Here is a 17,413-nt window from a genome sequence, read left to right on the forward strand (position 1 = left end):
ATAATCATAAATTTTAAAATAGAGGTACAATGAGCACCCGCCTGTCAAGATTCTTTTAGAGCACACATAAAAGGGTAGGGGGAATTATATTTGCACTTGGTAATAGTTTTCTCTTTTTGAAAACTTTAGGGATTTAGTTGTCATTGTTCCTTGTATACATCATGACCAGTGGGAATGATACTGAGATCTTCCATTCAGTTATGATGGATTATGGTTAACCCATCTGGGCATATTTCAGATGGAACTAACTTAAGCTTCTCTTGAACAAGTGGATTAGAAGTAAATGTTTTGCTGGTTTGGTCTGAGTTGTAGAAAGCAAGAAGACCACCAGAAGCTTTTGGAAAACAGGACCATACCAGTTTTGAAATTTTGAGAACATTGAAACTCCTAAACCATCTGAGACTTTGCTTCTATTTTTCATTTTTCTAAAAAATGTTGTCCTTTTGTGTATTGAGTAGTTACACATGAGTTAGTGCTACCACACAAAATGTGCTGTTGGTAGAAAAAAGAAGTAACTGATATAAAATGAGAGAGAGATAGACAAGACAGAGAGGTGTTCTTTGACCAGTAGAGAAGCTATGCAAACCTTTGGAGGGCAATATTTTAACTAATTTAACTAGGAGAGAAGAAAAGTAAAAACATGACAAATACTCTTTGAAGAGAACTGGTTTTAGTATTATGCTACAATTTATTAATGACTACTATTTTAACAGTGAAGAATCTGTTTAAATAGTTCATGGAAGGTAAAGATGTCATCCAGAAATGACAAATGCAAGAATTATAATTATGAAAAAAAAGAAAAAAGGAAGAAGGAGAAAGAGAAGGAGAAAAACAGGAGAAAAGCAATTTAAATTTCAGCGGCGGTTGGAACCAAGTCAGTGTCAAAAGCAAAATATTGTCTTACAGGATAATGGAAGATCCATTAAGACTAGGCTTAAGGATAGAATAGTCAATGATACAGTCATATTTAAATGGTTCATTAAGACGATGTTTCCCGGTATTGAAATGTGTTAGTTAAGGAAGTTAAAGTCATACACAGTCCTTGACATTTTATATATTAAAATATTACTTTTCATGTAGCTCAGTAGTCACGAACCATGGAAGAGTAGTTTTGGTTAGGCTTGTAAACTTCTAATGATGATGGGATATTTATTAAGGACCTTCCAAACTAAGTCAGTGCATTGTACTATGTATGAAAAAAATCTTTCTAGTTCTGTTAAGTAAGAATGTTGAGGCATCTGAAGGGAAGTACACCTTTCTACACATATGCTCCATTATTTTTCTCTTCAGCTTAAGTATTTTTTATTGTTGTTGATTTATCTAAATAATAGGACTACAGAGATACTCCTATGTCTTTTTAGGAACTTGAACTGTTGCAGTTCTAGTGAGATTTATTCAGTTATGGTAAGCGAAATTCATGCTAAAATTCTTGATGTACATCCAATAATTGGATTTAAAAATACAGGTAAAATATGTACAAAATCAATTTAATTTTAATTTAATTTTAATATAATTTATTGTCAAAGTGGTTTCCATACAACACCCAGTACTCATCCCAACAAGTGCCCTCCTCAATGCCCATCACCCACTTTCCCCTCTCCTCCAGCCCCATCAACCCTCAGTTTGTTCTCAGTATCCAAGCATCTCTTATGGTTTGCCTCCCTTCCTCTCTGTAGCTCTTTTTTCCCCCTTCACCTTCCCCATGGTCTTCTGTTAAGTTTCTCCAGATGCACATATGAGTGAAAACATATGGTATCTGTCTTTCTCTGACTGATTTATTTCACTTAGCATAATACCCTTCAGTTCCATCAGTGTTGTTGCAAATGGCCAGATTTCATTCTTTCTCATTGCCAAGTAGTATTCCATTGTATATATAAACCATTGTATATATTATCCATTTGTCAGTTGATGGACATTTAGGCTCTTTCCATAATTTGGCTATTGTTGAAAGTGCTGCTATAAACATTGGAGTGCATATGCCCTTACGCATCATCACTGCTGTATCCCTTGGGTAAATTCCTAGCAGTGCTATTGTTGGGTCATAGGGTGATTCTATTTTTAATTTTACAAAATCAATTTTAAAATGACATACATAATCCATGATTTGTAAATGAGGAAAGGGTTAGCTGGTTGGAGGTTCTATCATAGTCTCTAATATTTGGGCACAGATATTGATTTATTCTTTCAGTAAATAATTATTGAGAATCTACTATGTACTACTCACTATGTTAAGCCCTGGGACTATATTGGAAATAAGACAAAGTTCCCATTCTCATTGAACTTATAGTCTATTAACAGATACAACACAAGCAAGTAAACAGGCTGTGATAATAGGGGAGAGTCACGGGAGCTCAGAGAATTCACAAGAGGAGCTCCTACACAGGACACAGAGGTGTTCATGGTAGAAAGAATTGGCATCAGCGCTGAGACATGAATGATACATAAAGTATATCTGTGCAAACAGGGAGCAGTGGGGAGACAGACAAGGTGTTTGGAAAAGGAGCCCAGAGATGAGATAGACCACAGCACAAAATGAGAAGTGAAAAATGACTCAGTGATTTGGAATATAGCAAGTAGCCAATAAATATTTTTGAATGAATGATTGGCTAAATGAATGAATGAGAAATATTGAAGTGTGAAGAGGTGGACCAGAGATAAACTTTGTAAGCATGTGTTTTAAGCCTTCATAGTACTTCATTTCCTGGATGCACAAATGAGCAATGATTGACTTAACAAAAATAATCATTAAAATGCCAGCTATTAGTTGGAACAAATAACAAAATATGGGGAAAAGGAAACTGGAATGAGGACTTCAATAAACTGTGTTTGATATAACTAGAAAAAATGGACTGAAAAAAGGTTAAATTCATAGTATCGCATTTCCTCATTAAGGCCCTAAAGATTCTTGATAGGAAAATCTCCAGTATGAAATGTTTAGATATTTTATTAACTGGTGTTATAAATGATATATTATGTCACATTATTCTTTGTTTGGTGTATTTTTATTACCCAGGCCTTAATTTTCATATATTCATAAATGTTCACATTTTTAAGTCTTTAAAAATAATGCATTGATTTGAAAGGGTTTAACAAATTGCAATAAAAAAATTTTTGATAAGGTAAGGAAGGTTATTTCTTAATAACTATTCAGTTACATCTAACAAAACTAAACAATCCATAAAGATGATTATATATTTTAGCAAAAAAACACTTCTTCTAGAAATAAGGCACTATGTCACTGTCAATTAACCTTATTGATTGTTCTTGCAAGTCCATAGAGTTTAAGGAATCTGTTCTATAATTTTAATATAATTTATTGTTTTTTATGAACTCTTTTGTAAATAATAGTACTTCAAATTTATGGGTTGGACACTGAGATAGCCAGAATACAATTTGCATAAAAAACTAACCAGGGACGTCTGGACGGGTTCAGTTGGTTAAGCGTCCGACTTCAGCTCAGGTCACGTTCTCACCGCGTTTCAGTTCAAGCCCCACGTTGGGCTCTGTGCTGACAGCTCAGAGCCTGGAGCCTGCTTCGAATTTTGTGTCACCCTCTCGCTCTGCCCCTCCCCCGCTTGTGCTCTACCTCTCTCTCTCTCAAGAATAAATACACATTTTTTAAAAAAATTAAAAAAGAAAAGAAAAGAAAAATCTACACAATGGGAAAGGTCCACTTTGCTCTGCTGACAACATAGGGTTGAGTAGATCTTAAGTTCACATACATGTCTCATGACTCAGAAAACATATTTATTAGTTCTTCCCAGCTGAGAATAGCCTGTTAAGTGAAACCCTGGTATAAAAGAGAATAACGTTAACTAATGTTTAACCAGTAAAAATAAATGCAGTAGACTTTGATTTAAGAAAATCATGAATCAAAGCTGTTAATTTCCTAATTTTCTCAAAATCAACTTAACTCAAAATGCTTGGGTAGACCATGATACAGGGGATTACTGACTTTAATTTCATTTTGTGGAAATATTTGCACACTCAAAGATTTACTCATCTAATATTAAGAAAATTTCATTAATTTATGAAATTGCTTTTGAGGTAGAAAGCTAGTTGAATTTGCTAAATACTTAGGATTTACTTAAGTAGCATTTATTCAGAAATTTATACTTAACACTTAAGTTTTGCTAGATGCTGTCCTACATGCTGGGGATTATTTCAGTTAAGTAAACAGATAAAAATTCCTGAACTCTTGGGATTTATGATCCAGAGAGGGGAGAGAAATAATCATTATGGTAAATAAGCAAATCATCTTCATGTTATGGTAGAAGAAAAGTACTATGGACAACATTGAAGCAGGTAGCAAGAAGAGTAAATGCCAGGACGAAATTTGCACTGTAATTACAGAGTCACCGAGAAGACCTCATCTAAGCAAGGTTGGAAAGAGATGAGAAAGTGAGCATTGCAGTATCTGGGAAGAGAACATTCCAGGCAAGGGAACCCCAAGTACGAAGTTCCAAAGGCCAAATCCTATCTGGCATGTTCTAGCAAAGATGGCAGTCTAGCTGGAGTATTGTGAGTAGAGAAAGAGCAGGAAAGGAGTTCTTGAAGTTACTGTTTTCTTTGTCAGTGTTTTGAGGTACAAATGGCATTGGGATCATTTGAGTTCATTGTAAAGATTTTGGCTTTTATTGATGGTGAAATAGAAAGGCATTGGAAGGTTTTAAGGAAAATAATGACAGGAGTGGAACTATGTTTTCAAAGGAATTTTTAGAGAGCTCCCTGAAACAGATGCAGAGCTCAAGAGAATATGCAAGATAGTTGTTGAAGCGCCAAGCATAGAGGAGAGACTAAGAACGTTTGCTCCCATTCAGGAAATGACAACTTGGGTGCAGTCTGCTCACGATGAATATGATTATGGCACGGGGCTTGCGCTGGGAATGGGCCTCTTTTGCTGTGGCTCACCCTCTTTCGGATAGTTGCTGGCCACTTTTCACTTCTTGCATATAATCTGCTGAAGAGGACTCTCTGCAGAAATTCCTGAAGGTCATCTGGCTAACAGAAGTAAAGAAATCATGGACTAACATGCAGCATAGTGAGAGTAGGCTTTGGTGTACAGTATTTAAATTTTTTTAAACATTTATTTATTTTTGACAGAGAGAGAGAGAGAGAGAGACAGAGCATGAGCAGGGGAGGGGCAGAGAGAGAGGGAGACACAGAATCCGAAGCAGGCTCCAGGCTCCTATCTGTCAGCACAGAGCCCGATGGGAGTCGGACGCTCAACCGACCAAGCCACCCAGGCGCCCCTGGTGTACAGTATTTTAAATCATTAATATTAAACTTGCGATTTTTGTTTTCAGAAGATACAAAGAATAAGTTCATGGACACATTTACTAAAAACTTGAAACAACCATAACAAACAAATAAACAAATAGCTGCTATGGTTGCAAATACATTCTAGAGTGGTGAGAGTGGTAGGAGCGAGCACTGCTGGGAAGTTCCTGCGGTGCCTGAGGGGGAGTCTACACCAACAGGGCTTTAGGGGAGGTGGTGAGAAGTGCTTGGGTGCTGGATAGATTTTGAGGGTAAAGCTAAGAAGATTGTAGACAAATTGGATGCCGGAACACAGAAAACAAAAGCAGTCAAGCGGGACTCCAAAGTTGTTGGTCCTGGGTAGCTGTAAAGCTGAAATTATTTAGTGAAGTTGGGAAGATTGAGGAATGAAGAGCAGGAGCTCAGTGTGAGATATAAGGTTGAGACACCTATTTGAGAGCCACATCAGTATATCCAGAAGGCAGTTGGATTCTGCATCCTGACCTTCAGAGGAGAGGTTAGGCCTGAAGATACAGGTGTGGGAGACTTCAGTATAGATGGTATGTATGTACATATGCACATATGTATTTTTTGCCACGGGATGTGTTTTACTTTCATTAATCATATATATAATTATACATATATTATATAGAATTATTATATAATCCTATAATTAGAGATGGCATTTACATTGGTGAGCTTTGATGGGATCATCACATGAGTAAGTGTGGATAGAAGAGCGGTGGCCAAAGACTGGGCACTGTACTACTCCAATATTAGAAAGTCAGGGAGAAGAGAAGGTAGGAAACGGTGAGGGAGATTGAGAAAGGTAGTGGGAGAGGTAGGAAGAAGACCAGGACAGTGTGGTGTCCAGAACATGGGAGTCATCAGTTGTTTTAAAAGCTGCAAACGGATCAAGTATGGTGAGGACTGAAGAGTGATCATTTGGGGGTTTCTGTTGACCACCTGGAGCCAGAACCAGAACCTTTGCTCTGTGCCGGAAACACAGTGACAAATTATTGCTATATCCCCTTTTCCTAAGCTTCCCACAGCTTACCCCTTCCTCCAAATATATGCCTTTTTTTTCCTCACAGGACAAAATAAAAGTGATTAGGCTCATTTTTCAAAGTTATTGAAATCTTATTCTCCCTCTCTAAATTATTATATTAAGCATGATTGGATTTAAGAGGTTCCCCCAAGTCTCAGCCACCCATTTATATACAAATTCTTTGACCACAGCTATAGATAGCTAATCTCATCCAGCACCCATGGACTTTATTGCTCTATCTCCTGGGATCACCTCACTTTCAAGTTGTTGTACTTATTTCATTGGCACACTTAAAGACTAGTAATAAAAATGGGATTTTAAGGGTACCTGGGTGGCACAGTTGGTTGAGTTTCCAACTCTTGATTTTGGCTCAGGTCATGATCCCAAGGTCATAGGATCAATCCCTACGTTGGGCTCTGTGTTGAGTGTGGAGCTTGCTTAAGATTCTCTCTCTCACCATTTGCCCCCTCTCTCCTGCTTGCCCTCTCTCTCACTCTCTCTCAAATAAAAAATACGAAAGAAAATGGGATTTTAAAATATATGAAGAGAGTACTACTCATTTCAAAGTTTCTGATAATTGTTAATCATCTTTAACGATAATTCCCCCACCTATCCAGTCAGTCAATAAACTTGTATCATTGGGGAACATATTAGGATTGTAGTTCTTCCAGAAATCTAAAACAACTGTAGTAATATAAATAGAAAAAACATAATAATAAGGGACAAGTATCCATACTAGAATTGATTAATTGCTGCAAAAAACTATTTTTAAGTTATATTCTAATCATAAAGGCAAAAACACTATCAAACCACAGAGGTCTTATCCATCTGCAAAGGAGATGTGATTTATTTTTTTTTTTTAATTTTTTTTTTTTTAATTTTTTTTTTTTATTTTTGGGACAGAGAGAGACAGAGCATGAACGGGGGAGGGTCAGAGAGAGAGGGAGACACAGAATCGGAAACAAGCTCCAGGCTCCGAGCCATCAACCCAGAGCCTGACGCGGGGCTCGAACTCACGGACCGCGAGATCGTGACCTGGCTGAAGTCGGACGCTTAACCGACTGCGCCACCCAGGCGCCCCAGGAGATGTGATTTAAAGAGTATGCTTACACTAATAAGAACAGAATTAATTTAGATGGGTAGAGTATAATATTGATTTAGACATTTGGTCATAAACAAAGATATTTCTCATGTTTTTTTTTTTAATTTTTATTTATCTGTGCAAACTAATTTCAAAGAAGAGTATAATTTTAAAATCTAGAAAGCCGGCTGTTAATCAGGTTGATATTTTCAGTTGGAATGAATTCCTCTGACAGCATGAACATACAGTCTCCAACATGTCTGTAATGGAAATCATTTCAGAAGATACCAGACTGCCACAGGCTTCCCACGGCCTCGCAGCAAGACAGCGGTGGTCTTAAGGACTGACACTTTTCATCTTTTTGAAGATAGACACCCTCCAGTTGTTGCCCCACAGGAGATCAGGAAGTATGCTAAGCTTTCCAGTGGACTTGGAATTACACAGCAAAGTGCCAGTGGAAATATCCTATCTAATATTATGATTTATTTTGAAGGAGAGTGGGAAAAAAAATGATAGAAGGAAGCTGCACACAACATGGCCAAACAGCTGGCTGGTTTTATGTCCCAGAAACAGCTTGGGACTAACTATACTCACAAGATCTCTTGGCAGAGTGGCTTGATGAAAATACCGAAGCTGTGAGGAGAAATGTTCTTTTGCCGAATCCTTTATGTTGCTATCATATGGTTTATTAACCTAAATGAGAGCATGTGCACCATTTTTTAAAGTTCCTGTATGTTTAAATGAGGAACTGACTGATTCCATATACAGTACAAATATGGTTCCCATAGCATTAACACCAAATAAAATTTAATAATTTTAATCCTGGACATGTGGTGATTTTCTCTTTTATTTCAAGGAGCACTTTTAGAAGCAATGAAAAGAGTTTGATAAGATACAAATTTAAGCATGAATTCAAGGGCACTGGTGATTTTTTGGATGCCAGAATCTCTAAGGGTAACTAATTTTCATTGCTTCATGTGTCTATTTATTCATTCTTTACACTTAATTGATAACATTCATAAGTCACACAGACAACTTAATTTTAAACGTATTGCTGGCTCACCTGCTAGGTGCCAGAACTGTGGAATATACAAGACCTACTTAAATCTTTTAGAATTTCCTACATTAGAGGGAGAGTATTCAGTATTTTGAGATTCAGTGTTTTAGAAGATTTTGCATTCTGTCAGCCTCAAATGTGTTGATTCAGTGAATTTATTCTCTACTAAGTATCGAAGGTAGACTCAAATAGCTAGGACATTTCATATTTTTCTCATGAGCCATTTTGAATTTATTCTTTGTGGCATCAGAATTAGTTTCTCATCCAGAGTTTGCTATATTTATTTTTCTAGTGATTCGGTAGTTTATTGGCAGTCAGTTTGTAAAAGCTCTCGGGGATTATCTAAATGCAGGATGTTAGGAATGGAAACATATCATTGCCTCTCCTGTCAAAAAAACATAATTAACACACATGATTTATCATCTTGCAAAAGTGGATGAAAATTCCTGTGGGTGACCCCAAGTCACAGTTTCCCAGTGTATGTACAGACTGTTGTGTTCTGGGACAACCCTCAGACCAGCACAGACTCTTCTCACTTCCCAGTCTTCTTAGCCTCCTGTGTATGTGTGTGTATGTGTGTGTGCATGTGTGTGTGTGCGTGTGTGTGTGTGTGTGTGTTTTCTGTCCAAAACCTATGAGTCAATTTCAAGTTTCTTGAATAATTTCTATTTGATTTATTGTATAGGGAATAATAATGCATTTACAAAGTACAGAAAACGTGAAGTACTATACTTCTTGAGTATATTGAGAGTTTCTTCATTTCTTTGTATGGTGCACATAATTCATTATATAGATGCAGAACTTATTTAACCAGTCGTACATTATCGATGGTAATTAGATTGTTTTCAGTGTTTTGCTATTACAATAAAATGCCATATACATATATTATATATATGTATATATATATGTATATATATATATATAATATATGTAGGATATTTTCCCATAAGTGGAATTTCTAGGTCAAAACTCTAGGCTTTTGTAGTGTTGATAGTTGTTCCTGAATTCACCTTCATAGTGGTCTGTGCCATTTACACTCACACCTGTAAGTGTTTGAGATTGCCTGTATCTCTTTAGTCTTGCCATCAGAGAGTATTAAACGTATTTTTAGGTTTCAACAACATGAAAAAATTGGAAAAGTTTTTTGTTGTGTTTTAAATTAGCTGCTGTTATTATGAGTGAAGTTCATTGACTTATCGAAAGCTTAACAGCCAGTAATATTTCCTTTTCTTGGAATAGTCCTTTACATCTTTTGGGTTTTTGTGTTAGTTGTTGATCTTTCTTTCTTGCTGATTTACAGAAGCTCTTCAGATATTAGGGAAATCATTTTTTTATCTGTAATAGGAGTACTTTTGGTTTTGTCAGTTTTCCCTCATTAGAATTCTCTATCCCGAGATCCCTGTGAGAGAATGTGGGCTTTGTGCACCTTTAGAAGGTATTCTTTGCTAATTTCTCCAATTTTTATATGACTAGATTTTGTTTTTTTCTGGTGTCAATTGTGCTAATTGTTTTCCTAAAAAATTTACTGTTCCATCCAGGTTTTAATGTATTTTCATAGAGTGTATTTTTCATAGACTATGTTAAATCTTTGGTAATTTTTTCTCTGTCTGATCTATCAATTTCTAAAAAAAAAAAATAACAAAAAAACAACCTATTGAAATCTCTCACTGTGACTGTAGATTTGTCTAGTTTCCTTGTAATGTGTCGATTTTCACTGTATATATTTTAAGGCTGTATAATTAGATAGTTTCAATTTTAGAATTACTTTAAGTTCCTGATGGGTTCCTGTTTTATCCGATATTTTGTAACTTTTTTTTAAATCAAGTTTTCTGGTTTCCTACTATATACCAGATTCTGAAATAATTTTAGCACATAATAAGTTTCAGAAAAAAAATGATCGACTTAAGATTTTATGGAAATCCTAGGAAAATCAAGTAGATGCCATGCCTTGGAACAAAAGAAAATGGGGAATCACAGTATATAGAGAACACTTAAAATATAAACAAATGAATTGCTTATACAAGTATTAAAAGGTCCGTAAACTTCCTCAATTACTTTACTAGATTCCAGGGAGTAAGTATGAACCTGTGTCTGCCTAATTGAGAGAAGTGAAGCTTAATTTTATTCTTCTGAGAAAAATCAGAGAAAGCCAGATATTTTATTTTTGGTAACTTTCCTTGTTAAATCATTTCCCATATTGTGTAGATACACATCTCTTTGATCAATGGGAGACCAAGTGCCGATGACCCTTCTCCTGAACTGCTGGAATTCACCTCCGCTCGCTATATTCGCCTGAGATTTCAGAGAATCCGCACCCTGAATGCCGACTTGATGATGTTTGCTCACAAAGACCCAAGAGAAATTGACCCGATTGTCACACGAAGAGTAAGTTATGAGGAATCGTATTGCAGCCTGTAAATGATATTTTTTACTGTTAATCAATTAATTTTTAAATAATTTAACAAGATATCTTTAATATTGATTTGTAGGAGTGGTTTGTTGCTAGACTAAAATTCAGCATAACCATCCTTGGTTCAAATCCAAACTCTGTCACTTATTAGATATGTAACATTTATCAAACTTAACATTTTTAACCTTTCATTTCCTCATTTGTAAAATGGAGATTATAATACCTAGTTCGCAATCTTATTTTCGAAGACTAAATTAGTTTTGTCATCTTAGGTATCTGTTCTACTATTATAATTGGCCCTGGGGAACTATTGTAGGAAGTGCAGTGGCTTTGAAACATTTTTGGCCACAACCCACACTAAGAACTAAATTTTATATCACAACTCAGTCCGCACACATGCACATGCACATACGCATTACAATATATCTGACACTTTAATGTGAATAGAATTAGCTGGTGGTATTATGGAAATGCAGATTCTGATTCAGTAGGTCTAGGGCAGAGTTGAGAAAGAATAATTCTAGCAAGTTCTTAGGTGATGTGAGTGTTGCTGTTCTGTGGACCATTTTGCCCATTCAAATAATTTAACTTTATGTTTCATTGAGTCACAAGCTATAGTTTAAAAAGACACTACTGTAGGGGAAAACAGATTGTTTACACTGTTTTATTTTCTTTTATAAACAAAACATCAGAAAAAAAACAACAACAACAGAAATGACGGCATCCCTTTTAATAGCTCTTTGAAAACAGGAGCTCACAGAAAGGCTGTTTTCCAGTGTTAAGCCGGAATACGTGACATACGTGATCAGTCCAGATCCTATGAGTAATAATTGTGTTTCCTCCTACCTACTCCTTACCACATTCACTGGTTTATGTCGCACTCCTTATAGGTGGCTACACAGCTAGGACATTATTACCAATTCAGCTCTAAGTCCATAAAGAAACTCCATGCTCACAGAATATCTACTACATGACTGGAGGTGAAGGTGGAAATAGGATTGTAGAGGGAAAGTAAGATGGTAAGACACAGCACTTAGTTCTAGAATGATGCACTTAGTTCTGAAAGGCCTGACTATTGCCACAAGTTACAAATTGCTGACCCAGCACACTAAATATTGAACGGCAGCACTTTTCACAGTTCATGAATACCCCTCATATATATTTTCTTCTCATTACTTAACTTACACCTCACCACTCCATCATCACAGAAATAACTTTTAAAGTTTGATTATCCCCATACAACACATGTTGGATGTTTTAGTGCCCTGTACTTTCTAAACCTGAAACAATTTTCCCTTGCATAATATTGCAGCATATTGTAAATTATCTTATGCAGAAGTAATCATTATTTTTCTGCAACGTGTAGATTCTTTGCTTGTTTAAAAAATCATGTTTAATTATAATTTTGGCACGACTTGAAAATATACAGTGAGGAAGACTGAGTAATTCTGAAGTGAAATTTAATCTTTTCCGACAGTATATCTAACAGAGAAAAAAAATCAATGTAAATAAATATGTTCCTTTTATCATCTTTTGCAGAAGGCAGAGTGGGGGTTGGGAGGCACATCTATTATTTATAACTTCATTGTGCAAGAGCCTTTAAAATAGTGCAGTAAAATGCAACATATAAATAAGCCCTTTGAAAGTACTCAAGTTCAGTAAACAGTACGTATAAATTTAAATATATAAAAATAGGATATTGAATTTCAGCTCCTCTTCATGACTCAAAAGTGAAGCACTATGCGTTTATATTTAAAAACAGATTTCTTAGTTTTAAAAGCATCTACAAAAGTACTGTATCAGCTTTCTGAGCAAATATCCCTGTTCATATCTGTATTATTAAGTGATGAAGTTAGTGAGAAGCAGACTTTTACATTACCTAAACTTCTAGCAAGTTTTATTTCAAGGTCAAGGTCTAGGTATATGAAGTAATAGAAGTAACAAAAATATTATAAAGGATACTCTATGTAAACAACAAAAACAAAGAGAAAAAAAAAGTAAATGGAAAAATGGAATTTGTAGTTAGGAAACTCAGATTTGTGTTTACCTACTTATTCTTGCTGGGTTCTTTTAATGTGAATGATTGAAATAGTAGGACTATCTACTACTGAGATAGTTACCTAGATTCTATAAGATAATGTGAAATACTCTCACAATTGTGAAATGTTATATGCATATTAGTTAAAAATTTTAAATAGCCTAGTACTATAGTTATAAATTATCTTTAAAAATAGCCAGGTAGATTAAAACAATTAAAAACATAGACTTATATTAATTTCAGATAAGAAAGTAATCACATGGACGTTTTAACATAATAATGAAAAAAGCAAATGTTGCACTCATAGAAATTACTCCTTAAAGTTTGTTAAATCAATCCTGTAGTTCATTACCTTCTATTTCATCTTAATGTGGTTAAGACATATTTTGTTCTGAGCATGATTTCCTCTAAGTATGTTGAGTTTCTTCAAATCCGTCAAGTAAAACAGTCCACATGTGACTAATGATCACCGAGTTTCCTATTATGGCAACAAGGGAGATTTTCTTTCACAAAACTACATAAACCCGTTTTTATGAGGAATTATTGTAATTACCACCTCCCCCCCAACCCTGGCATAACAACTTGCTGTCAAATAATAAATACTCCAGCATAGACTTTGTACGTCTGTGGGAAAGAAATTTTTTAAATGGCCGCCAAACATAAATGAAAGGCATTCTTTCTCTGGGTTATGATAACAGTTACTTGATACCTTTTGTGAGCCCTCTGTCCTTCTCTCTTGCTTCCAACGAAAGATAAAAGCAGAAAGTCAAGTTTTTAAGTGAATGTTCCCTTTTGTTACTTACACCTTGCAGTCAGCTTAACAGGATTTCTCCCTGGATTGCTTTTTTGCAGTATTACTACTCGGTCAAGGATATTTCGGTCGGAGGGATGTGCATCTGCTACGGTCATGCCAGGGCTTGTCCACTTGATCCAGTGACAAATGTATGTATATTTATAGGATGCTTAGCAAAATGAAACTCTCAACTGTAAAATGCTTCATGAGACACTTTGCCGATAGGGATGCTGTGAATGGGAGTCAGGTCCCCACTTAGGCGGTATAACAGAGAGTCATGCCAGGGTGAAATCGAGCTGGCAGTTAGGATGATAGACTTTGAAGTCAGCCATCACAGTATCAAAAAACAGATTAGTTTTTTTTTCCCAAAAAGTCTCCAAAACTGGTCTATTTTGAAACCTCTCTAGCTATGACAGCCTGCTGTATGATTTAGATTTAAAGAACGCCTGCCATCAATCAACCAGACCATTTCTTTTAAAGGTTTTCATCAAAAAAATTAATGCAAACATGAAAACTGCGCATGGAAGTAAATATGAATGGCCGTGGAACAGGGGGCTAAGGTGGGGCAGGAGCAATACAGAGAGGGATTGAAGAACGTATTCAAGAGTGTGATGGAACTGCCAAGTCAGAAAATGCTAGAATGCTCTTGGCTTGGATTTTTCATTAATGCCAATGTATTAAGTAAGTACAACCTCAAAAGATGAATGAACATCTATTTTTCTCGGCCATAAGCTGGCGAAAGGCAAAATCATCTATTATATATTATATGGAAGAAACATATAGAGTAGTAAGATCAGTGAACATAGTTACCTATGTATAGTTTTTTTTCTTCTAAAACTGTAATACAAATGGTATTTCTCTCAAAGCTGGTTTTCTACCGCATCACAGTGTTACTTGCTAGGGAAGGTTCAAATGCCCTGGCATATTTTTCTGGCAAGGTTGTGGTACGGCTTTTCTGCAGGTGTGGGTGTTGTCGATCATGTGAACTGATGAGCAGTGTTTCCCAAGCTGTGTGAGCCCACAAGGCAGCCTTACAGGACCAGTTCCACATGATGCATTGAGACTGTACTCAGAACACACACAGGAAGGAGATTCAGTCCTGGGACATTAGATTTCTATGATGCCCTTTGATGCCTATGAACCTATTCTCCTCTTCCCACACCCCCCAAATGTTAACAGTACTTTGCATCCCAAACCAGAAAACCTGCAGATCTCAGGAATCATAGAAGGGGTTTTAGTCTTCAAGACCATTCTCAATTGGGCCTCTCTGCTTTCTTCTAAACCTGAGCCCAGTGATTCCAGTACTAGCCTGAACCTCCTTAGGCTGGTGTTGATCAAATATATCCACTCCCAAGTCTGGCACCTCTTTCCAGACTGACATGAGTTTCACATTTTGGTACATGGTCTCAAAGTTTTCTTTTCTCTTCTTTCTATCTTTTGGGAAAAACCCTTCATTTATGGCTCTCAAAATTATTAAAATTATGCTTTGCCCCCAATTTCTGACCAGAAATCCCGCTGTGAATGTGAGCATAATACATGTGGGGATAGCTGTGATCAGTGCTGTCCAGGATTCCATCAGAAACCTTGGAGAGCTGGCACTTTTCTGACTAAAACTGAATGCGAAGGTATGTTCCTGAGAATTCAGCAATTTATGTGGTTCTTCCTTTTCTGGTATGCAGGTAATATAAACATGTGGTGATTTTAGGTAAGTGCCTGTTTCCAGTTTAGATATTTTATCTAGGGCAATAGCTGGTAGGCTCCTTTACCCTGCTGTTTTAGTTCCTCAGTTTTTGTTTGTTTGTTTGTTTGTTTTTTTAATTTGACGAAACTTACCAAATGCCTATGACTTTACCACTGTGTGGACATAATGAGAAATAGATAAAAGCATAGTAAAAGCATAGTGTACACTTACCATCATCAGGATAGATCTCTAGCTTATCCACACACATATACACACCCCTCCGTGACTGACCTTGAACAATGTGGAGGTTAGGAAGCTGACACCCCACAACCAAAAATTTTTGTATAACTGAATCTCCAGAAACTTAATCATGAATAGCCTACTTGATCAGAAACCTTACCAATAACACAATTAACACATATTTGGTATGGTATATGTATTATATACTCCCTTCTTACAATATTATCTAACCTGTTCTTAATTTTTTTTTGTATTTCTAGGCTATATGGCTCATTTGTGAATATTTTCAAATTGTCACACATTTCCAAAAAAAAATTCCAATATATTTAACTGAAAAAAATACACATATAAGTAGACCCGTGCAGTTCAAATCCGTATTGTTCAAGGGTCAACTATGTACACACACACACACACACACACACACACACACACACACATACACACATACACATGCACACACGCAAACACACACACACACACTCCTCAAAATGCAAATAAGCATTCAGCAAAACCTACAGTCTATGGGGACTAGTTTTCTAAATGTGTTTATATGTTTACAAAATGATTCTGGAACCAGTATAGCTCCAGCTTTTTCTGCCTTCTTCCTTTGTAGCTCCCCGCCCTAGTAAATAGCTTTTGAATACCAATCATCTAGTAAATGGAGAAAAACCAAAGGGGAGAGATTATACCTTACTGGTTAGACCTATATTATTACCTAAAAAACAAAACAAAACAAAACCACTCTGGTTCATTAGTTACACCTCTTAAAGGGTGATGTTTGGGTGCAGTAGCTGGGAAGAATATGAGAATAAAAGGTAACAGAGAAGACGAGGAAACAAATTCATAGAAATAGAATATTTATTTTAATAGTAATAATAAATAGTTTAAATGTATGGTTTCTCATTAATAACAGTATAAAATACTAGAATTAGAAATGGCACCAGTGATAATCATTAGCATAAACTATGCTGTAGCAATTATGGGACAGTGACAACCAAGAAAAAAGCCAGTAATGAAAAATAGTAAAACTGGCTGTGCAAACATGTGTCAACAAATATTCATTAATACTTTAATATTATCACTTTTGAAGGTAACCCATATGTCTAGGTTTTATTCAGAAGGGAAATACCCAAGAACTATAACACATGACTTTTAGCCTAATACCGCCAACTGGCCCGTGACAGGGATGCTAGAGAAACCTGTGTTTCTGGAAATCTGCACAGGCCAAGATGGGACCTAAAAACAAAGACTTGTGCTGAGCTATAAATCTAAACCATCCATGAAGCCCAATTCAATTGAATTCAAATATTAATATCTTAGTGAGCCCTAATCACATGTTTTTAGTTCCATAGGTATACAACGCCCCCCATACAGGCTTGGTAGACCTTTAAGCTAATACCAACTTTGTATTTTTATAGAAAAAAAAAAACTTTACCATAATGTATCATGTATCAGACATAGTAGGTCCTTAAAACTATTGAATCATAGTAAACTTTAATCATAAAATTCCCTAACCATAAAATTTTAAGATTCTGCATATACTATTCATGTCGAGTCCCTCCATTTTCTGTACTCGCCTTTTTTTGCATTTTGATTTGTGTCGCCCTGCTTGTGAAGATATTTTGGTTTAGAAATCACCCATCTTTACTGAATTATATCTGCAGAAATGTGCCACCATCACCCACTGTGGTAAAAGGGGCATCCTGTGGCCCAGCCATTGTTTACTTCATGTATCTCCTCCCCCATTCCTTGACAATACCTCGGATTCTCCACATCTTCTCCCAGTAAGAGCAGACATTCATCCCT

General features: G+C 36.1%; 1 protein-coding gene across 2 annotated transcripts in view; it reads left to right on the forward strand.

Moving 5' to 3' along the window:
- Nucleotides 1-17,413, forward strand: part of LAMA2 (laminin subunit alpha 2) — a 613,797-nt gene that overhangs the window by 231,850 nt on the left and 364,534 nt on the right. For both annotated transcript variants that reach the window (XM_078447300.2, XM_078447301.2), the window contains exons 5-7: nt 10,651-10,830; nt 13,746-13,835; nt 15,194-15,311. In XM_078447300.2, coding sequence (XP_078303426.2) covers nt 10,651-10,830; nt 13,746-13,835; nt 15,194-15,311 — 388 coding nt within the window. The remainder of the gene's footprint in view (nt 1-10,650; nt 10,831-13,745; nt 13,836-15,193; nt 15,312-17,413) is intronic.

This window comes from Panthera onca, chromosome B2 (genome assembly GCF_046562875.1).
Source record: "Panthera onca isolate mPanOnc1 chromosome B2, mPanOnc1 haplotype 2, whole genome shotgun sequence".
Lineage (NCBI taxonomy): Eukaryota > Metazoa > Chordata > Mammalia > Carnivora > Felidae > Panthera > Panthera onca.